At 47.7% G+C, this 24897-nt stretch overlaps 1 protein-coding gene and 1 long non-coding RNA gene across 5 annotated transcripts in view; both read left to right on the top strand.

Annotated features, from left to right (window-relative positions):
• LOC116359926 (serine hydroxymethyltransferase, cytosolic-like) overlaps window positions 1–24647 on the top strand; it is a 53822-nt gene extending 29175 nt beyond the window's left edge. For all 4 annotated transcript variants that reach the window (XM_031813987.1, XM_031813988.1, XM_031813989.1 and 1 more), the window contains 7 exons: window positions 10334–10415; window positions 11293–11505; window positions 12830–12943; window positions 21072–21194; window positions 21661–21777; window positions 22457–22567; window positions 23266–24647. In XM_031813987.1, coding sequence (XP_031669847.1) covers window positions 10334–10415; window positions 11293–11505; window positions 12830–12943; window positions 21072–21194; window positions 21661–21777; window positions 22457–22567; window positions 23266–23438 — 933 coding nt within the window. In that variant the 3' untranslated portion in view covers window positions 23439–24647. The remainder of the gene's footprint in view (window positions 1–10333; window positions 10416–11292; window positions 11506–12829; window positions 12944–21071; window positions 21195–21660; window positions 21778–22456; window positions 22568–23265) is intronic.
• On the top strand, window positions 8199–10327 carry LOC116359927 (uncharacterized). Its single transcript, XR_004206820.1, has 4 exons — window positions 8199–8321; window positions 8417–9225; window positions 9261–9355; window positions 9451–10327. It is a non-coding gene; the product is annotated as an uncharacterized LOC116359927 (long non-coding RNA).
• Window positions 24648–24897: the final 250 nt, after the last annotated feature.

Genomic DNA, 24897 nt, shown 5'->3' on the forward strand with positions numbered 1-24897 from the left:
TCATACGGATGGGTGGTCCCAACAGGAATCAAACCCACTATCATATGGATGGGTGGTCCCAGCGGGAATCAAACCCACTATCATATGGATGGGTGTTCCCAACAGGAATCAAACCCACTATCATATGGATGGGTGGTAATCAAACCCACTCATATGGATGGGTGGTCCCAACAGGAATCAAACCCACTATCATACGGATGGGTGGTCCCAACAGGAATCAAACCCATTATCATATGGATGGGTGGTCCCAACAGGAATCAAACCCACTATCATATGGATGGGTGGTCCCAACAGGAATCAAACCCACTATCATATGGATGGGTGGTCCCAGCTGGAATCAAACCCACTATCATATGGATGGGTGGTCCCAACAGGAATCAAACCCACTATCATATGGATGGGTGGTCCCAGCGGGAATCAAACCCACTATCATATGGATGGGTGTTCCCAACAGGAATCAAACCCACTATCATATGGATGGGTGGTAATCAAACCCACTCATATGGATGGGTGGTCCCAACAGGAATCAAACCCACTATCATACGGATGGGTGGTCCCAACAGGAATCAAACCCATTATCATACGGATGGGTGGTCCCAGCGGGAATCAAACCCACTATCATATGGATGGGTGGTCCCAACAGGAATCAAACCCACTATCATACGGATGGGTGGTCCCAACAGGAATCAAACCCACTATCATATGGATGGGTGGTCCCAGCAGGAATCAAACCCACTATCATACGGATGGGTTGTCCCAGCAGGAATCAAACCCACTATCATACGGATGGGTGGTAATCAAACCCACTATCATATGGATGGGTGGTAATCAAACCCACTATCATATGGATGGGTGGTCCCAGCGGGAATCAAACCCACTATCATATGGATGGGTGGTCCCAACAGGAATCAAACCCACTATCATACGGATGGGTGGTCCCAACAGGAATCAAACCCACTATCATATGGATGGGTGGTCCCAGCAGGAATCAAACCCACTATCATACGGATGGGTTGTCCCAGCAGGAATCAAACCCACTATCATACGGATGGGTGGTAATCAAACCCACTATCATATGGATGGGTGGTAATCAAACCCACTATCATATGGATGGGTGGTCCCAGCGGGAATCAAACCCACTATCATACGTATGGGTGGTCCCAGCAGGAATCAAACCCACTATCATACGGATGGGTGGTAATCAAACGCACTATCATACGGATGGGTGGTCCCAGCGGGAATCAAACCACTACCATATGGATGGGTGGTAATCAAACCCACTATCATATGGATGGGTGGTAATCAAACCCACTATCATATGGATGGGTGGTAATCAAACCCACTATCATATGGATGGGTGGTCCCAGCGGGAATCAAACCCACTATCATACGGATGGGTGGCCCCAGCGGGAATCAAACCCACTATCATACGGATGGGTGGTAATCAATCCCACTATCATATGGATGGGTGGTAATCAAACCCACTATCATATGGATGGGTGGTAATCAAACCCACTATCATATAGATGGGTGGTCCCAGCGGGAATCAAACCCACTATCATACGGATGGGTGGTAATCAAACCCACTATCATATGGATGGGTGGTAATCAAACCCACTATCATATGGATGGGTGGTCCCAGCGGGAATCAAACCCACTATCATATGGATGGGTGGTAATCAAACCCACTATCATACGGATGGGTTGTCCCAGCAGGAATCAAACCCACTATCATATGGATGGGTGGTAATCAAACCCACTGTCATATGGATGGGTGGTCCCAGCGGGAATCAAACCCACTATCATATGGATGGGTGGTAATCAAACCCACTATCATATGGATGGGTGGTAATCAAGCCCACTATCATATGGATGGGTGGTAATCAAACCCGCTATCATATGGATGGGTGGTCCCAGCGGGAATCAAACCCACTATCATATGGATGGGTGGTAATCAAACCCACTATCATATGGATGGGTGGTCCCAGCGGGAATCAAACCCACTATCATATGGATGGGTGGTAATCAAACCCACTATCATACGGATGGGTTGTCCCAGCAGGAATCAAACCCACTGTCATATGGATGGGTGGTAATCAAACCCACTATCATATGGATGGGTGGTAATCAAACCCACTATCATATGGATGGGTGGTAATCAAACCCACTATCATATGGATGGGCAGTAATCAAACCCACTATCATACAGATGGGTGGTAATCAAACCCACTATCATATGGATGGGTGGTCCCAGCGGGAATCACACCCACTATCATATGGATGGGTGGTAATCAAACCCACTATCATATGGATGGGTGGTCCCAGCGGGAATCAAACCCACTATCATACGGATGGGTGGTAATCAAACCCACTATCATATGGATGGGTGGTCCCAACAGGAATCAAACCCACTATCATACGGATGGGTGGTCCCAGCGGGAATCAAACCACTATCATATGGATGGGTGGTAATCAAACCCACTATCATATGGATGGGTGGTAATCAAACCCACTATCATATGGATGGGTGGTAATCAAACCCACTATCATATGGATGGGTGGTCCCAGCGGGAATCAAACACACTATCATACGGATGGGTGGTCCCAGCGGGAATCAAACCCACTATCATACGGATGGGTGGTAATCAAACCCACTATCATATGAATGGGTGGTAATCAAACCCACTATCATATGGATGGGTGGTAATCAAACCCACTATCATATGGATGGGTGGTCCCAGCGGGAATCAAACCCACTATCATACGGATGGGTGGTCCCAGCGGGAATCAAACCCGCTATCATATGGATGGGTGGTCCCAGCGGGAATCAAACCCACTATCATATGGATGGGTGGTCCCAGCGGGAATCAAACCCACTATCATATGGATGGGTGGTAATCAAACCCACTATCATACGGATGGGTGGTCCCAGCGGGAATCAAACCCACTATCATATGGATGGGTGGTAATCAAACCCACTATCATGCAGATGGGTGGTAATCAAACCCACTATCATACGGATGGGTGGTCCCAGCAGGAATCAAACCCACTATCATACGGATGGGTGGTCCCAGCAGGAATCAAACCCACTATCATACGTATGGGTGGTCCCAGCAGGAATCAGACCCACTATCAGACGGATGGGTGGTCCCAGCAGGAATCAAACCCACTATCATACGGATGGGTGGTCCCAGCAGGAATCAAACCCACTATCATACGGATGGGTGGTCCCAGCAGGAATCAAACCCACTATCATACAGATGGGTTGTCCCAGCAGGAATCAAACCCACTATCATATGGATGGGTGGTCCCAGCAGGAATCAAACCCACTATCATACGGATGGGTGGTCCCAGCAGGAATCAAACCCACTATCATATGGATGGGTGGTCCCAGCGGGAATCAAACCCACTATCATACGGATGGGTGGTCCCAGCAGGAATCAAACCCACTATCATATGGATGGGTGGTAATCAAACCCACTATCATATGGATGGGTGTTCCCAACAGGAATCAAACCCACTATCATACGGATGGGTGGTCCCAACAGGAATCAAACCCACTATCATATGGATGGGTGGTCCCAGCAGGAATCAAACCCACTATCATATGGATGGGTGGTAATCAAACCCACTATCATACGGATGGGTGGTCCCAGCGGGAATCAAACCCACTATCATATGGATGGGTGGTAATCAAACCCACTATCATACGGATGGGTGGTCCCAGCAGGAATCAAACCCACTATCATGCGGATGGGTGGTCCCAGCAGGAATCAAACCCACTATCATACGTATGGGTGGTCCCAGCAGGAATCAGACCCACTATCATACGGATGGGTGGTCCTAGCATGAATCAAACCCACTATCATATGGATGGGTGGTAATCAAAGCCACTATCATACGGATGGGTGGTCCCAGCAGGAATCAAACCCACTATCATACGGATGGGTGGTAATCAAACCCACTATCATATGGATGGGTGGTAATCAAACCCACTATCATATGGATGGGTGGTCCCAGCGGGAATCAAACCCACTATCATACGTATGGGTGGTCCCAGCAGGAATCAAACCCACTATCATACGGATGGGTGGTAATCAAACGCACTATCATACGGATGGGTGGTCCCAGCGGGAATCAAACCACTACCATATGGATGGGTGGTAATCAAACCCACTATCATATGGATGGGTGGTAATCAAACCCACTATCATATGGATGGGTGGTAATCAAACCCACTATCATATGGATGGGTGGTCCCAGCGGGAATCAAACCCACTATCATACGGATGGGTGGCCCCAGCGGGAATCAAACCCACTATCATACGGATGGGTGGTAATCAATCCCACTATCATATGGATGGGTGGTAATCAAACCCACTATCATATGGATGGGTGGTAATCAAACCCGCTATCATATAGATGGGTGGTCCCAGCGGGAATCAAACCCACTATCATACGGATGGGTGGTAATCAAACCCACTATCATATGGATGGGTGGTAATCAAACCCACTATCATATGGATGGGTGGTCCCAGCGGGAATCAAACCCACTATCATATGGATGGGTGGTAATCAAACCCACTATCATACGGATGGGTTGTCCCAGCAGGAATCAAACCCACTATCATATGGATGGGTGGTAATCAAACCCACTGTCATATGGATGGGTGGTCCCAGCGGGAATCAAACCCACTATCATATGGATGGGTGGTAATCAAACCCACTATCATATGGATGGGTGGTAATCAAGCCCACTATCATATGGATGGGTGGTAATCAAACCCGCTATCATATGGATGGGTGGTCCCAGCGGGAATCAAACCCACTATCATATGGATGGGTGGTAATCAAACCCACTATCATATGGATGGGTGGTCCCAGCGGGAATCAAACCCACTATCATATGGATGGGTGGTAATCAAACCCACTATCATACGGATGGGTTGTCCCAGCAGGAATCAAACCCACTGTCATATGGATGGGTGGTAATCAAACCCACTATCATATGGATGGGTGGTAATCAAACCCACTATCATATGGATGGGTGGTAATCAAACCCACTATCATATGGATGGGCAGTAATCAAACCCACTATCATACAGATGGGTGGTAATCAAACCCACTATCATATGGATGGGTGGTCCCAGCGGGAATCAAACCCACTATCATATGGATGGGTGGTAATCAAACCCACTATCATATGGATGGGTGGTCCCAGCGGGAATCAAACCCACTATCATACGGATGGGTGGTAATCAAACCCACTATCATATGGATGGGTGGTCCCAACAGGAATCAAACCCACTATCATACGGATGGGTGGTCCCAGCGGGAATCAAACCACTATCATATGGATGGGTGGTAATCAAACCCACTATCATATGGATGGGTGGTAATCAAACCCACTATCATATGGATGGGTGGTAATCAAACCCACTATCATATGGATGGGTGGTCCCAGCGGGAATCAAACACACTATCATACGGATGGGTGGTCCCAGCGGGAATCAAACCCACTATCATACGGATGGGTGGTAATCAAACCCACTATCATATGAATGGGTGGTAATCAAACCCACTATCATATGGATGGGTGGTAATCAAACCCACTATCATATGGATGGGTGGTCCCAGCGGGAATCAAACCCACTATCATACGGATGGGTGGTCCCAGCGGGAATCAAACCCGCTATCATATGGATGGGTGGTCCCAGCGGGAATCAAACCCACTATCATATGGATGGGTGGTCCCAGCGGGAATCAAACCCACTATCATATGGATGGGTGGTAATCAAACCCACTATCATACGGATGGGTGGTCCCAGCGGGAATCAAACCCACTATCATATGGATGGGTGGTAATCAAACCCACTATCATGCAGATGGGTGGTAATCAAACCCACTATCATACGGATGGGTGGTCCCAGCAGGAATCAAACCCACTATCATATGGATGGGTGGTAATCAAACCCACTATCATACGGATGGGTGGTCCCAGCAGGAATCAAACCCACTATCATACGGATGGGTGGTCCCAGCAGGAATCAAACCCACTATCATACGTATGGGTGGTCCCAGCAGGAATCAGACCCACTATCAGACGGATGGGTGGTCCCAGCAGGAATCAAACCCACTATCATACGGATGGGTGGTCCCAGCAGGAATCAAACCCACTATCATACGGATGGGTGGTCCCAGCAGGAATCAAACCCACTATCATACAGATGGGTTGTCCCAGCAGGAATCAAACCCACTATCATATGGATGGGTGGTCCCAGCAGGAATCAAACCCACTATCATACGGATGGGTGGTCCCAGCAGGAATCAAACCCACTATCATATGGATGGGTGGTCCCAGCGGGAATCAAACCCACTATCATACGGATGGGTGGTCCCAGCAGGAATCAAACCCACTATCATATGGATGGGTGGTAATCAAACCCACTATCATATGGATGGGTGTTCCCAACAGGAATCAAACCCACTATCATACGGATGGGTGGTCCCAACAGGAATCAAACCCACTATCATATGGATGGGTGGTCCCAGCAGGAATCAAACCCACTATCATATGGATGGGTGGTAATCAAACCCACTATCATACGGATGGGTGGTCCCAGCGGGAATCAAACCCACTATCATATGGATGGGTGGTAATCAAACCCACTATCATACGGATGGGTGGTCCCAGCAGGAATCAAACCCACTATCATACGGATGGGTGGTCCCAGCAGGAATCAAACCCACTATCATACGTATGGGTGGTCCCAGCAGGAATCAGACCCACTATCATACGGATGGGTGGTCCTAGCATGAATCAAACCCACTATCATATGGATGGGTGGTAATCAAAGCCACTATCATACGGATGGGTGGTCCCAGCAGGAATCAAACCCACTATCATACGGATGGGTGGTCCCAGCAGGAATCAAACCCACTATCATACAGATGGGTTGTCCCAGCAGGAATCAAACCCACTATCATATGGATGGGTGGTCCCAGCAGGAATCAAACCCACTATCATACGGATGGGTGGTCCTAGCATGAATCAAACCCACTATCATATGGATGGGTGGTAATCAAACCCACTATCATACGGATGGGTGGTCCCAACAGGAATCAAACCCACTATCATACGGATGGGTGGTCCCAGCAGGAATCAAACCCACTATCATATGGATGGGTGGTAATCAAACCCACTATCATATGGATGGGTGTTCCCAACAGGAATCAAACCCACTATCATATGGATGGGTGGCCCCAGCAGGAATCAAACCCACTATCATACGGATGGGTGGTAATCAAACCCACTATCATATGGATGGGTGGTCCCAACAGGAATCAAACCACTACCATACGGATGGGTGGTAATCAAACCCACTATCATATGGATGGGTGGTAATCAAACCCACTATCATATGGATGGGTGGTCCCAACAGGAATCAAACCACTACCATACGGATGGGTGGTAATCAAACCCACTATCATATGGATGGGTGGTCCCAACAGGAATCAAACCACTACCATATGGATGGGTGGTAATCAAACCCACTATCATATGGATGGGTGGTCCCAACAGGAATATACAATACAGTGACGTTAATCTGTGTTGTATCAGGTGGATCCTAGTGACGTTAATCTGTGTTTTATCAGGTGGATCCAGACACTGGTCTCATCAACTACGACTAGTGACGTTAATCTGTGTTGTATCAGGTGGATCCTAGTGACGTTAATCTGTGTTGTATCAGGTGGATCCAGACACTGGTCTCATCAACTACGACTAGTGACGTTAATCTGTGTTGTATCAGGTGGATCCTAGTGACGTTAATCTGTGTTGTATCAGGTGGATCCAGACACTGGTCTCATCAACTACGACTAGTGACGTTAATCTGTGTTGTATCAGGTGGATCCTAGTGACGTTAATCTGTGTTTTATCAGGTGAATCCAGACACTGGTCTCATCAACTACGACTAGTGATGTTAATCTGTGTTTTATCAGGTGGATCCAGACACTGGTCTCATCAACTACGACTAGTGACGTTAATCTGTGTTGTATCAGGTGGATCCTAGTGACGTTAATCTGTGTTGTATCAGGTGAATCCTAGTGACGTTAATCTGTGTTGTATCAGGTGGATCCAGACACTGGTCTCATCAACTACGACTAGTGACGTTAATCTGTGTTGTATCAGGTGGATCCTAGTGACGTTAATGTGTGTTGTATCAGGTGGATCCAGACACTGGTCTCATCAACTACGACTAGTGACGTTAATCTGTGTTGTATCAGGTGGATCCTAGTGACGTTAATCTGTGTTGTATCAGGTGGATCCTAGTGACGTTAATCTGTGTTTTATCAGGTGAATCCAGACACTGGTCTCATCAACTACGACTAGTGACGTTAATCTGTGTTTTATCAGGTGGATCCAGACACTGGTCTCATCAACTACGACTAGTGACGTTAATCTGTGTTGTATCAGGTGGATCCTAGTGACGTTAATCTGTGTTGTATCAGGTGAATCCTAGTGACGTTAATCTGTGTTGTATCAGGTGGATCCAGACACTGGTCTCATCAACTACGACTAGTGACGTTAATCTGTGTTGTATCAGGTGGATCCAGACACTGGTCTCATCAACTACGACTAGTGACGTTAATCTGTGTTGTTTGTATCAGGTGGATCCTAGTGACGTTAATCTGTGTTGTATCAGGTGGATCCTAGTGACGTTAATCTGTGTTGTATCAAGTGTATCCTAGTGACGTTAATCTGTGTTGTATCAGGTGGATCCTAGTGACGTTAATCTGTGTTGTATCAGGTGGATCCTAGTGACGTTAATCTGTGTTGTATCAGGTGGATCCAGACACTGGTCTCATCAACTACGACTAGTGACGTTAATCTGTGTTGTATCAGGTGGATCCTAGTGACGTTAATCTGTGTTGTATCAGGTGAATCCTAGTGACGTTAATCTGTGTTTTATCAGGTGAATCCAGACACTGGTCTCATCAACTACGACTAGTGACGTTAATCTGTGTTGTATCAGGTGGATCCAGACACTGGTCTCATCAACTACGACTAGTGACGTTAATCTGTGTTGTATCAGGTGGATCCTAGTGACGTTAATCTGTGTTGTATCAGGTGAATCCTAGTGACGTTAATCTGTGTTGTATCAGGTGGATCCAGACACTGGTCTCATCAACTACGACTAGTGACGTTAATCTGTGTTGTATCAGGTGGATCCTAGTGACGTTAATGTGTGTTGTATCAGGTGGATCCAGACACTGGTCTCATCAACTACGACTAGTGACGTTAATCTGTGTTGTATCAGGTGGATCCTAGTGACGTTAATCTGTGTTGTATCAGGTGGATCCTAGTGACGTTAATCTGTGTTTTATCAGGTGAATCCAGACACTGGTCTCATCAACTACGACTAGTGACGTTAATCTGTGTTTTATCAGGTGGATCCAGACACTGGTCTCATCAACTACGACTAGTGACGTTAATCTGTGTTGTATCAGGTGGATCCTAGTGACGTTAATCTGTGTTGTATCAGGTGAATCCTAGTGACGTTAATCTGTGTTGTATCAGGTGGATCCAGACACTGGTCTCATCAACTACGACTAGTGACGTTAATCTGTGTTGTATCAGGTGGATCCAGACACTGGTCTCATCAACTACGACTAGTGACGTTAATCTGTGTTGTTTGTATCAGGTGGATCCTAGTGACGTTAATCTGTGTTGTTTGTATCAGGTGGATCCTAGTGACGTTAATCTGTGTTGTATCAAGTGTATCCTAGTGACGTTAATCTGTGTTGTATCAGGTGGATCCTAGTGACGTTAATCTGTGTTGTATCAGGTGGATCCTAGTGACGTTAATCTGTGTTGTATCAGGTGGATCCAGACACTGGTCTCATCAACTACGACTAGTGACGTTAATCTGTGTTGTATCAGGTGGATCCTAGTGACGTTAATCTGTGTTGTATCAGGTGAATCCTAGTGACGTTAATCTGTGTTTTATCAGGTGAATCCAGACACTGGTCTCATCAACTACGACTAGTGACGTTAATCTGTGTTGTATCAGGTGGATCCAGACACTGGTCTCATCAACTACGACTAGTGACGTTAATCTGTGTTGTATCAGGTGGATCCTAGTGACGTTAATCTGTGTTGTATCAGGTGAATCCTAGTGACGTTAATCTGTGTTGTATCAGGTGGATCCAGACACTGGTCTCATCAACTACGACTAGTGACGTTAATCTGTGTTGTATCAGGTGGATCCTAGTGACGTTAATCTGTGTTGTATCAGGTGGATCCTAGTGACGTTAATCTGTGTTGTATCAGGTGGATCCAGACACTGGTCTCATCAACTACGACCGACTGGAGGAGAACGCCCGGCTGTTCCACCCTAGACTGATCATCGCAGGTAACACACACCACCATCATCATCATCATATACACACACACCACCATCATCATCATCATCATCATATACACACACACCACCACCACCATCATCATCATCATATACACACACACACCCACCACCACCACCACCATCATCATCATCATATACACACACACACCACCAGCAGGTCCTGTCGCCAGCTGTATCACATTGTGTCCAATCAGACTATAGATCCTCTCTGTTCGGGGACAGAATCTCCTGTTGTATCATTTGGGCCTGGTTTCTCAGACACAGAATCTCCTGTTGTATCATTTGGGCCTGGTTTCTCAGACACAGAATCTCCTGTTGTATCATTTGGGCCTGGTTTCTCAGACACAGAATCTTCTGTTGACATTGTATCATTTGGGCCTGGTTTCTCAGACACAGAATCTTCTGTTGACATTGTATCATTTGGGCCTGGTTTCTCAGACACAGAATCTCCTGTTGTATCTTTTGGGCCTGGTTTCTCAGACACAGAATCTCCTGTTGTATCTTTTGGGCCTGGTTTCTCAGACACAGAATCTCCTGTTGTATCATTTGGGCCTGGTTTCCCAGACACAGAATCTCCTGTTGACAGTTTCATTGTATCATTTGGGCCTGGTTTCCCAGACACAGAATCTCCTGTTGACACTGTATCATTTGGGCCTGGTTTCCCAGACACAGAATCTCCTGATGAAATATCTTGTCCAGGACTTTCCAATGTCATTAGCTGTAAAAAAATAATTTGCCATCGTTTGGTGCATCTTTTTAACTACAAAACATCGAAATCTGTCATTTTCACAGTTGATGTTGGGAATGGTGCTGAAGATGATGTTTAAAAAACGAGACCGTTTCCTGTTAACCGTCTTCTCTCCAGGTACCAGCTGTTATTCCCGTAACCTTGACTACGCTCGGCTGCGTTGTATCGCCGATGAGAACGGAGCTTTCCTATTGGCCGACATGGCACACATCAGCGGACTGGTGGCGGCCGGGGTCGTCCCGTCTCCGTTCGAGTACTGTGACGTGGTCTCCACGACGACCCACAAGACGCTGCGGGGCTGTCGCTCTGGGGTCATCTTCTACAGAAAGGGTACGGAGAGGAGGGGGGGGGTATCATGCTGGTCTCTCTCTCTCTGTGGGGTTTAGTGTGTGTATCATGCTGGTCTCTCTCTGTGGGGTTTAGTGTGTGTATCATGCTGGTCTCTCTCTGTGGGGTTTAGTGTGTGTATCATGCTGGTCTCTCTCTCTGTGGGGTTTAGTGTGTATCATGCTGGTCTCTCTCTCTGTGGGGTTTAGTGTGTGTATCATGCTGGTCTCTCTCTCTGTGGGGTTTAGTGTGTGTATCATGCTGGTCTCTCTCTCTGTGGGGTTTAGTGTGTGTATCATGCTGGTCTCTCTCTGTGTGGGGTTTAGTGTGTGTATCATGCTGGTCTCTCTCTCTGGTTTAGTGTGTATCATGCTGGTCTCTCTCTCTGTGTGGTTTAGTGTGTGTATCATGCTGGTCTCTCTCTCTCTGTGGGGTTTAGTGTGTGTATCATGCTGGTCTCTCTCTCTCTGTGGGGTTTAGTGTGGGTATCATGCTGGTCTCTCTGTGTGGTTTATTGTGTGTATCATGCTGGTCTCTCTCTCTCTGTGGGGTTTAGTGTGTGTATCATGCTGGTCTCTCTCTCTCTGTGGGGTTTAGTGTGGGTATCATGCTGGTCTCTCTCTGTGTGGGGTTTAGTGTGTGTGTCATGCTGCTCTCTCACTCTGTGGGGTTTCGTGTGTGTGTCATGCTGGTCTCTCTCTCTGGGGGGTTTAGTGTGTGTGTCATGCTGGTCTCTCTCTCTGTGGGGTTTATTGTGTGTATCATGCTGGTCTCCCTCTCTGAGGGGTTTAGTGTGTGTAACTTGCTGGTCTCTATCTCTGTGTGGGGTTTAGTGTGTATCATGCTGGTCTCTCTCTGTGTGGGGTTTAGTGTGTGTATCATGCTGGGCTCTCTCTGTGGGGTTTAGTGTGTGTATCATGCTGGTCTCTCTCTCTCGGTGGGGTTTAGTGTGTGTATCATGCTGGTCTCTCTCTCTGTGGGGTTTAGTGTGTGTATCATGCTGGTCTCTCTCTGTGGGTTTAGTGTGTGTATCATGCTGGTCTCTCTCTCTGTGGGTTTAGTGTGTGTATCATGCTGGTCTCTCTCTCTGTGGGGTTTAGTGTGTGTATCATGCTGGTCTCTCTCTGTGGGGTTTAGTGTGTGTATCATGCTGGTCTCTCTCTCTGTGGGGTTTAGTGTGTGTATCATTCTGGTCTCTGTGGGGTTTAGTGTGTGTATCTTGCTGGTCTCTCTCTGTGGGTTTAGTGTGTGTATCATGTTGGTCTCTCTCTGTGTGGGGTTTAGTGTGTGTATCATGCTGGTCTCTCTCTGTGTCCCTGTCCTCCAGGAATACGTAGTGTGGACCCTAAGGGAAAGGAGACTCTGTATAATCTGGAGTCTCTCATCAACCAGGCAGTATTCCCAGGACTACAGGGAGGACCCCACAACCACGCCATCGCAGGTACAGGCACTTCTCTGGACACCTATATTGGCTTTATATACAGGCACCTACACAGACATCTCTAAGGTGGATATTAACTAGGACACCTCACTACCACACTATGACAGGTAAAGTAGCCAGGACACCTCACTATGACAGGTACAGTAGCCAGGACACCTCACTATGACAGGTAAAGTAGCCAGGACACCTCACTACCTCACGATGACAGGTAAAGTAGCTAGGACACCTCACTACCACACTATGACAGGTAAAGTAGCCAGGACACCTCACTATGACAGGTAAAGTAGCCAGGACACCTCACTATGACAGGTACAGTAGCCAGGACACCTCACTACCTCACTATGACAGGTAAAGTAGCTAGGACACCTCACTACCACACTATGACAGGTAAAGTAGCCAGGACACCTCACTATGACAGGTAAAGTAGCCAGGACACCTCACTACCTCACTATGACAGGTAAAGTAGCTAGGACACCTCACTACCACACTATGACAGGTAAAGTAGCCAGGACACCTCACTACCTCACTATGACAGGTAAAGTAGCTAGGACACCTCACTACCACACTATGACAGGTAAAGTAGCCAGGACACCTCACTATGACAGGTAAAGTAGCCAGGACACCTCACTATGACAGGTACAGTAGCCAGGACACCTCACTACCTCACTATGACAGGTAAAGTAGCTAGGACACCTCACTACCACACTATGACAGGTAAAGTAGCCAGGACACCTCACTATGACAGGTAAAGTAGCCAGGACACCTCACTACCTCACTATGACAGGTAAAGTAGCTAGGACACCTCACTACCACACTATGACAGGTAAAGTAGCCAGGACACCTCACTACCTCACTATGACAGGTAAAGTAGCTAGGACACCTCACTACCACACTATGACAGGTAAAGTAGCCAGGACACCTCACTATGACAGGTAAAGTAGCCAGGACACCTCACTATGACAGGTACAGTAGCCAGGACACCTCACTACCTCACTATGACAGGTAAAGTAGCTAGGACACCTCACTACCACACTATGACAGGTAAAGTAGCCAGGACACCTCACTATGACAGGTAAAGTAGCCAGGACACCTCACTACCTCACTATGACAGGTAAAGTAGCTAGGACACCTCACTACCACACTATGACAGGTAAAGTAGCCAGGACACCTCACTATGACAGGTACAGTAACCAGGACACCTCACTATGACAGGTAAAGTAGCCAGGACACCTCACTACCTCACTATGACAGGTAAAGTAGCCAGGACACCTCACTATGACAGGTACAGTAACCAGGACACCTCACTATGACAAGTACAGTAGCCAGGACACCTCACTATGACAGGTACAGTAACCAGGACACCTCACTATGACAGGTACAGTAACCAGGACACCTCACTATGACAGGTACAGTAGCCAGGACACCTCACTATGACAGGTAAAGTAGCCAGGACACCTCACTATGCCAGGTGCAGTAACCAGGACACCTCACTATGACAAGTACAGTAACCAGGACACCTCACTATGACAGGTACAGTAACCAGGACACCTCACTATGACAGGTACAGTAACCAGGACACCTCACTATGACAGGTACAGTAGCCAGGACACCTCACTATGACAGGTACAGTAACCAGGACACCTCACTATGACAAGTATAGTAACCAGGACACCTCACTATGACAGGTACAGTAGCCAGGACACCTCACTATGACAGGTACAGTAACCAGGACACCTCACTATGACAGGTACAGTAACCAGGACACCTCACTATGACAGGTACAGTAGCCAGGACACCTCACTATGACAGGTACAGTAACCAGGACACCTCACTATGACAGGTACAGTAACCAGGACACCTCACTATGACAGGTAAAGTAGCCAGGACACCTCACTATGACAGGTACAGTAGCCAGGACACCTCACTATGACAGGTACAGTAGCCAGGACACCTCACTATGACAGGTACAGTAGCCAGGACACCTCACTATGACAGGTACAGTAACCAGGACACCTCACTATGACAGGTACAGTAACCAGGACACCTCACTATGACAGGTACAGTAGCCAGGACACCTCACTATGACAGGTACAGTAGCCAGGACACCTCACTATGACAGGTACAGTAGCCAGGACACCTCACTATGACAGGTACAGTAACCAGGACACCTCACTATGACAGGTACAGTAACCAGGACACCTCACTATGACAGGTACAGTAGCCAGGACACCTCACTATGACAGGTACAGTAACCAGGACACCTCACTATGACAGGTACAGTAACCAGGACACCTCACTATGACAGGTACAGTAGCCAGGACACCTCACTATGACAGGTACAGTAACCAGGACACCTCACTATGACAGGTACAGTAACCAGGACACCTCACTATGACAGGTACAGTAACCAGGACACCTCACTATGACAGGTACAGTAGCCAGGACACCTCACTATGACCGGTACAGTAACCAGGACACCTCACTATGACAGGTACAGTAACCAGGACACCTCACTATGACAGGTACAGTAACCAGGACACCTCACTATGACAGGTAAAGTAGCCAGGACACCTCACTATGACAGGTACAGTAGCCAGGACACCTCACTATGACAGGTACAGTAGCCAGGACACCTCACTATGACAGGTACAGTAACCAGGACACCTCACAGTGACAGGTACAGTAACCAGGACACCTCACTATGACAGGTACAGTAACCAGGACACCTCACTATGACAGGTACAGTAACCAGGACACCTCACTATGACAGGTACAGTAACCAGGACACCTCACTATGACAGGTACAGTAACCAGGACACCTCACAGTGACAGGTACAGTAACCAGGACACCTCACTATGACAGGTACAGTAACCAGGACACCTCACTATGACAGGTACAGTAACCAGGACACCTCACTATGACAGGTACAGTAGCCAGGACACCTCACTATGACAGGTACAGTAACCAGGACACCTCACTATGACAGGTACAGTAACCAGGACACCTCACTACCTCACTATGACAGGTACAGTAACCAGGACACCTCACTATGACAGGTACAGTAGCCAGGACACCTCACTATGACAGGTACAGTAGCCAGGACACCTCACTATGACAGGTACAGTAACCAGGACACCTCACTATGACAGGTACAGTAGCCAGGACACCTCACTATGACAGGTACAGTAGCCAGGACACCTCAGTGTGTGTGGTGTTCTAATATACAGTGCCTTCAGAAAGTATTCAGACCCCTTGACTTTTTCCACATTTTGTTACGTTACATCCTTATTCTAACATTGATTGATTAAAAAAAAATCTTATTCAATCTACACTCGATACTCCATAATGACATCACGATGCTCCATAATGACATCACAATACCCCATAATGACATCACGATGCTCCATAATGACATCACAATACCCCATAATGACATCACTATGCTCCATAATGACATCACGATGCTCCATAATAACATCACAATACCCCATAATGACATCACAATACCCCATAATGACATCACTATGCTCCATAATGACATCACGATGCTCCATAATAACATCACAATACCCCATAATGACATCACAATACCCCATAATGACATCACAATACCCCATAATGACATCACGGTGCTCCATAATGACATCACAATACCCCATAATGACATCACAATACCCCATAATGACATCACGATGCTACATAATGACATCACAATACCCCATAATGACATCACAATACCCCATAATGACATCACGATGCTCCATAATGACATCACAATACCCCATAATGACATCACAATACCCCATAATGACATCACGATGCTCCATAATGACAAAGTGAAAACAGGTTTTTAGAATTGTTGCCAAATGTATAATTAGAATAAAAACATACCTTATTTATAATAAGTATTCAGACCCTTTAGTTAGTTAGTATTACTAGTTAATTAGTATTACTTATTTAGTATTCAGACCCTTTGCTATGAGACTTGAAATTGAGCTCAGATGCATCCTGTTTCCATTGATCATCCTTGAGATGTTTGTGCATGTCGGAGCAAACACCGAGCCATGAGGTAAAACAATTTGTCCGTAGAGCTCCGAGACGGGATTGTGTCGAGGCACAGATCTGGGGAAGGGTACCAAAAGAATATCTGCAGCATTGAAGGTCCCCAAGAACACAGTGGGTCTCCATCACTCCCGAGTGGCGCAGCGGTCTAAGCCACTGCAACTCAGTGCCAGAGGCGTCACTACAGACTCTGGTTTGATTCCAGGCTGTATCACAACCAGCCATTATTGGGAGTGCAATAGGCCGGCGCACAATTGGCCCAGCGTCGCCCGGGTTGTGGTAGGCCGTCATTGTAAATAAGGATTTGTTCTTAACTGACTTGCCTAGTTAAATAAAGGTTAAGTTAAACCTAAATGGAAAAAGTTTGGAAGCCCCAAAATTCTTTCTAGAGCTGGCCGGAAAACTGAGCAATCGGGGGAGAAGGGCCTTGGTCAGGGAGGAGACCAAGAACCCAATGGTCACTCTGACAGAGCTCCAGATTTCCTCTGTGGAGATGGGAGAACCTTCCAGAAGGACAACCATCTCTGCAGCACTCCACCAATCAGGCCTTTATGGTAGAGTGGCCAGACGGAAGCCACTCCTCAGTAAAAGGCACATGACAGACCGCTTGGAGTTTGCCAAAAGGCACCTAAAGGACAGACCATGAGAAACAAGGTTCTTTGGTCTGATAAAACCAAGATTGAAGTCTTTGGCATGAATGCTAAGCTTCATGTCTGGAGGAAACCTGGCACCATCAGGATCGAGGGAAAGATGAACAGAGCAAAGTGCAGAGAGATCCTTAATGAAAAGGTGCTCCAGAGCACTCAGGACTTCAGACTAGGGAGAAGGTTCACCTTCCAACAGGACAACGACCCTAAGCACACAGCCAAGACAACACAGGAGTGGCTTCAGGACACTCCTGTCTCTGAATGTCCTTGAATGGCCCAGCCAGAGCCCGGACTTGAACCTGATTGAACATCTCTACAGAGACCTGAAAATAGCTATGCAGTGACACTCCCTGTCCAACCTGACAGAGCTTGAGAGGATCTGCAGAGAAGAATGGGAGAAACTCCCCAAATACAGGTGTGCCAAGCTTGTAGCGTCATACCCAAGAAGACTCGAGGCTGTAATCGCTGTCAAAGGTGCTTCAACCAAGTACTGAGTAAAGGGTCTGAATACGTATGTAAATGTGATGTTTCAGTTTTTTATTTTTTATACATAAGCAAAAAATTCCAAAAACCCGTTTTTGCTTTGTCATTATGGGGCATTGTGATGTCATTATGGGGTATTGTGATGTCATTATGGGGTATTGTGATGTCATTATGGGGTATTGTGATGTCATTATGGGGCATTGTGATGTCATTATGGGGTATTGTGATGTCATTATGGGGCATTGTGATGTCATTATGGGGTATTGTGATGTCATTATGGGGTATTGTGATGTCATTATGGGGTATTGGGATGGCATTATGGGGTATTGGGATGGCATTATGGGGTATTGGGATGGCATTATGGGGTATTGGGATGGCATTATGGGGTATTGTGATGTCATTATGGGGTATTGTGATGTCATTATGGGGTATTGTGATGTCATTATGGGGTATCGTGATGTCATTATGGGGTATAGGGATGTCATTATGGGGTATTGTGATGTCATTATGGGGTATTGTGATGTCATTATGGGGTATTGTGATGGCATTATGGGGTATCCTGATGGCATTATGGGGTATCGTGATGGCATTATGGGGTATCGGGATGTCATTATGGGGTAACGGGATGTCATTATGGGGTATCGGGATGTCATTATGGGGTATCGGGATGTCATTATGGGGTATCGGGATGTCATTATGGGGTATCGGGATGTCATTATGGGGTATTGTGATGTCATTATGGGGTATTGTGTGTAAATTGATAAGGGGAAAAAAATATTGAATCCACTTTAGAATGATGCTGTAACGTAACAAAATGTGGAAAAAGCCAAGTTGGTCTCAATACTTTCTGATGCACTGTGTGTTTCTCCAGGTGGAGCAGGCTCTGACCCCAGAGTTTAAGGGTTAATGTTTCTCCAGGTGGAGCAGGCTCTGACCCCAGAGTTTAAGGGTTAATGTTTCTCCAGGTGGAGCAGGCTCTGACCCCAGAGTTTAAGGGTTAATGTTTCTCCAGGTGGAGCAGGCTCTGACCCCAGAGTTTAAGGGTTAATGTTTCTCCAGGTGGAGCAGGCTCTGACCCCAGAGTTTAAGGGTTAGTGTTTCTCCAGGTGGAGCAGGCTCTGACCCCAGAGTTTAAGGGTTAATGTTTCTCCAGGTGGAGCAGGCTCTGACCCCAGAGTTTAAGGGTTAATGTTTCTCCAGGTGGAGCAGGCTCTGACCCCAGAGTTTAAGGGTTAATGTTTCTCCAGGTGGAGCAGGCTCTGACCCCAGAGTTTAAGGGTTAATGTTTCTCCAGGTGGAGCAGACTCTGACCCCAGAGTTTAAGGGTTAATGTTTCTCCAGGTGGAGCAGGCTCTGACCCCAGAGTTTAAGGGTTAGTGTTTCTCCAGGTGGAGCAGTCTCTGACCCCAGGGTTTAAGGGTTAATGTTTCTCCAGGTGGAGCAGGCTCTGACCCCAGAGTTTAAGGGTTAGTGTTTCTCCAGGTGGAGCAGGCTCTGACCCCAGAGTTTAAGGGTTAATGTTTCTCCAGGTGGAGCAGGCTCTGACCCCAGAGTTTAAGGGTTAGTGTTTCTCCAGGTGGAGTAGGCTCTGACCCCAGAGGTTAAGGGTTAATGTTTCTCCAGGTGGAGCAGGCTCTGACCCCAGAGGTTAAGGGTTAATGTTTCTCCAGGTGGAGCAGGCTCTGACCCCAGAGGTTAAGGGTTAATGTTTCTCCAGGTGGAGCAGGCTCTGACCCCAGAGTTTAAGGGTTAATGTTTCTCTAGGTGTGGCGGTGGCCCTGAAGCAGGCTCTGACCCCAGAGTTTAAGGGTTAGTGTGTGTGTGTTAATGTGTGTGTGTTTCTCCAGGTGGTGGCCCTGAAGCAGGCTCTGACCCCAGAGTTTAAGGGTTAATGTGTGTGTGTGTATGTTTCTCTAGGTGTGGCCGTGGCCCTGAAGCAGGCTCTGACCCCAGAGTTTAAGGGTTAGTGTTTCTCCAGGTGGTGGCCCTGAAGCAGGCTCTGACCCCAGAGTTTAAGGGTTAGTGTTTCTCCAGGTGGTGGCCCTGAAGCAGGCTCTGACCCCAGAGTTTAAGGGTTAATGTTTCTCCAGGTGGAGCAGGCTCTGACCCCAGAGTTTAAGGGTTAATGTGTGTGTGTGAATGTTTCTCTAGGTGTGGCGGTGGCCCTGAAGCAGGCTCTGACCCCAGAGTTTAAGGGTTAATGTGTGTGTGTGTGTGTGTGTGTGAATGTTTCTCTAGGTGTGGCCGTGGCCCTGAAGCAGGCTCTGACCCCAGAGTTTAAGGGTTAATGTGTGTGTGTGAATGTTTCTCTAGGTGTGGCGGTGGCCCTGAAGCAGGCTCTGACCCCAGAGTTTAAGGGTTAATGTGTGTGTGTGTGTGTGTGTGAATGTTTCTCTAGGTGTGGCCGTGGCCCTGAAGCAGGCTCTGACCCCAGAGTTTAAGGGTTAATGTGTGTGTGTGTGTGTGTGTGTGAATGTTTCTCTAGGTGTGGCCGTGGCCCTGAAGCAGGCTCTGACCCCAGAGTTTAAGGGTTAATGTGTGTGTGTGAATGTTTCTCTAGGTGTGACGGTGGCCCTGAAGCAGGCTCTGACCCCAGAGTTTAAGGGTTGGTGTGTGTGTGTGAATGTTTCTGTAGGTGTGACGGTGGCCCTGAAGCAGGCTCTGACCCCAGAGTTTAAGGGTCAATGTGTGTGTGTGAATGTTTCTCTAGGTGTGGCGGTGGCCCTGAAGCAGGCTCTGACCCCAGAGTTTAAGGGTTAATGTGTGTGTGTGAATGTTTCTCTAGGTGTGGCGGTGGCCCTGAAGCAGGCTCTGACCCCAGAGTTTAAGGGTCAATGTGTGTGTGTGAATGTTTCTCTAGGTGTGGCGGTGGCCCTGAAGCAGGCTCTGACCCCAGAGTTTAAGGGTTAATGTGTGTGTGTGAATGTTTCTCTAGGTGTGGCGGTGGCCCTGAAGCAGGCTCTGACCCCAGAGTTTAAGGCGTATCAGTACCAGGTGCTCTCTAACTGCAGAGCTATGGCCAACGCCCTCATCAACCACGGGTACAAGATCGTCACCGGTGAGACAGTAATGTCATGGTTGTGGTTAACAGACTGCAACCTGTGTTAATGTTGTGTTAATGTTGCTGTAGGGTTGTGGTTAACAGACTGTAACCTGTGTTAATGTTGCTGTAGGGTTGTGTTAATGTTGTTGTAGGGTTGTGTTAATGTTGTTGTAGGGTTGTGTTAATGTTGCTGTAGGGTTGTGTTAATGTTGCTGTAGGGTTGTGTTAATGTTGTTGTAGGGTTGTGTTAATGTTGCTGTAGGGTTGTGTTAATGTTGTTGTAGGGTTGTGTTAATGTTGCTGTAGGGTTGTGTTAATGTTGTTGTAGGGTTGTGTTAATGTTGCTGTAGGGTTGTGTTAATGTTGCTGTAGGGTTGTGTTAATGTTGCTGTAGGGTTGTGTTAATGTTGCTGTAGGGTTGTGTTAATGTTGTTGTAGGGTTGTGTTAATGTTGCTGTAGGGTTGTGTTAATGTTCTCCAGGGGGTTCTGATAACCATCTGATCTTACTGGACCTGAGGCCCAACGGGACGGACGGAGGACGAGCTGAGAAGGTTCTAGAAGCTGCTGCCATCGCCTGCAACAAGAACACCTGTCCAGGTAAGTAACAGACACAGTCCTCTGTAGGTGGTGAGAGTGCTCTGTGTCCCAGTTGTCTGTATATGGTAACAGACACAGTCCTCTGTAGGTGGTGAGAGGGCTCTGTGTCCCAGTTGTCTGTATATGGTAACAGACACAGTCCTCTGTAGGTGGTGAGAGTGCTCTGTGTCCCAGTTGTCTGTATATGGTAACAGACACAGTCCTCTGTAGGTGGTGAGAGGGCTCTGTGTCCCAGTTGTCTGTATATGGTAACAGACACAGTCCTCTGTAGGGGGTGAGAGGGCTCTGTGTCCCAGTTGTCTGTATATGGTAACAGACACAGTCCTCTGTAGGGGGTGAGAGGGCTCTGTGTCCCAGTTGTCTGTATATGGTAACAGACACAGTCCTCTGTAGGTGGTGAGAGTGCTCTGTGTCCCAGTTGTCTGTATATGGTAACAGACACAGTCCTCTGTAGGTGGTGAGAGGGCTCTGTGTCCCAGTTGTCTGTATATGGTAACAGACACAGTCCTCTGTAGGGGGTGAGAGGGCTCTGTGTCCCAGTTGTCTGTATATGGTAACAGACACAGTCCTCTGTAGGTGGTGAGAGGGCTCTGTGTCCCAGTTGTCTGTACATGCATGTATATACATAATGTGTGTGTGTGTGTGTATATACATAATGTGTGTGTGTGTGTGTGTGTAGGTGATAAGAGTGCGTTGCGTCCCAGCGGTCTGAGGTTCGGCTCTCCTGCTCTGACCTCCAGAGGAATGGTTGAAGACGACTTCAGGAAGGTCGCAGAGTTCATCCACAGAGGTGACCCCTAACCCCTGACCTCTGTGTCTATAGACATAGTGCTGACCCTAGATGTCCAGCTAGCAGACCAAGGCCACCTCTAACCCCCTGACCTCTGTGTCTATAGACATAGTGCTGACCCTAGATGTCCAGCTAGCAGACCAAGGCCACCTCTAACCCCTGACCTCTGTGTCTATAGACATAGTGCTGACCCTAGATGTCCAGCTAGTAGACCAAGGCCACCTCTAACCCCCTGACCTCTGTGTCTATAGACATAGTGCTGACCCTAGATGTCCAGCTAGCAGACCAAGGCCACCTCTAACCCCTGACCTCTGTGTCTATAGACATAGTGCTGACCCTAGATGTCCAGCTAGTAGACCAAGGCCACCTCTAACCCCCTGACTTCTGTGTCTATAGACATAGTGCTGACCCTAGATGTCCAGCTAGTAGACCAAGGCCACCTCTAACCCCCTGACCTCTGTGTCTATAGACATAGTGCTGACCCTAGATGTCCAGCTAGCAGACCAAGGCCACCCCTAACCCCCTGACCTCTGTGTCTATAGACATAGTGCTGACCCTAGATGTCCAGCTAGCAGACCAAGGCCACCTCTAACCCCTGACCTCTGTGTCTATAGACATAGTGCTGACCCTAGATGTCCAGCTAGCAGACCAAGACCACCTCTAACCCCTTGACCTCTCACCCCTCGTTCTCCCTACAGGTATCCAGGTGACCCTGGACATCCAGGCCTCTCTGCAGCCCAAGGCGACCCTGAAGGAGTTTAAGGAGGCCCTGGCAGGGGAGGGGAAGCACCAGGAGAGGGTAGCAGAGCTGAGGGGGGAGGTGGAGGCTTTCGCTGGGGGGTTCCCCATGCCTGGTCTGGAGGAACTTTAAAGTTTTCAAGATGAAATGTTTTCATGTCACCTGCCACATCATCATACCTCTTGAATATCCTTTATCTTGAAAACTTGTCTGCTGACCTGCAAAACTGACAGGTTCCTTCTCTGCTGTCCTCTGCCTTACCGGTTTGACTGACTGTTTCCTTCTCTGCTGTCCTCTGCCTTACCGGTTTGACTGACTGTTTCCTTCTCTGCTGTCCTCTGCCTTACCGGTTTGACTGACTGTTTCCTTCTCTGCTGTCCTCTGCCTTACCGGTTTGACTGACTGGTTTGTCCTCTGCCTTAACGGTTTGACTGACTGTTTCCTTCTCTGCTGTCCTCTGCCTTACCGGTTTGACTGACTGTTTCCTTCTCTGCTGTCCTCTGCCTTAACGGTTTGACTGACTGGTTTGTCCTGTCTTACCGGTTTGACTGACTGTTTCCTTCTCTGCTGTCCTCTGCCTAAACAGTTTGACTGACTGGTTTGTCCCCTGCCTTAACAGTTTGACTGACTGTTTCCTTCTCTGCTGTCCTCTGCCTTAACAATTTGACTGACTGGTTTGTCCCCTGCCTTAACGGTTTGACTGACTGGTTTGTCCTCTGCCTTAACAGTTTGACTGACTGGTTTGTCCTCTGCCTTACCGGTTTGACTGACTGTTTCCTTCTCTGCTGTCCTCTGCCTTAACAGTTTGACTGACTGGTTTGTCCCCTGCCTTAACGGTTTGACTGACTGTTTCCTTCTCTGCTGTCCTCTGCCTTAACAGTTTGACTGACTGGTTTGTCCCCTGCCTTACCGGTTTGACTGACTGTTTCCTTCTCTGCTGTCCTCTGCCTTAACAGTTTGACTGACTGGTTTGTCCCCTGCCTTACCGGTTTGACTGACTGTTTCCTTCTCTGCTGTCCTCTGCCTTAACAGTTTGACTGACTGGTTTGTCCCCTGCCTTAACGGTTTGACTGACTGTTTCCTTCTCTGCTGTCCTCTGCCTTAACAGTTTGACTGACTGGTTTGTCCCCTGCCTTAACGGTTTGACTGACTGTTTCCTTCTCTGCTGTCCTCTGCCTTAACAGTTTGACTGACTGGTTTGTCCCCTGCCTTACCGGTTTGACTGACTGTTTCCTTCTCTGCTGTCCTCTGCCTTAACAGTTTGACTGACTGGTTTGTCCCCTGCCTTAACGGTTTAATGTACTGAAACCCAAGACAAATAAAACTCAGATGTGGAACACACCTCGGTCTCTAGCGTCTCTTTATCTTCAGAAGATGAACTGTAGATAGCATGTGTGGATCAATGGATGTGATTAGAGCGTGCATTGTGGGTAGATATAGAGCCCGTCGGCCATTAGGATTGGGTTCCAGATACACACATTTATCATGTTTCCATTGAGAGAGAAAGATGACTGTGGAGGAACCGACTGGAGAGGAACCGACTGGAGAGGAACCGACTGGAGAGGAACCGACTGGAGAGGAACCGACTGGA

This window comes from Oncorhynchus kisutch, unplaced genomic scaffold (genome assembly GCF_002021735.2).
Source record: "Oncorhynchus kisutch isolate 150728-3 unplaced genomic scaffold, Okis_V2 Okis06b-Okis10b_hom, whole genome shotgun sequence".
Lineage (NCBI taxonomy): Eukaryota > Metazoa > Chordata > Actinopteri > Salmoniformes > Salmonidae > Oncorhynchus > Oncorhynchus kisutch.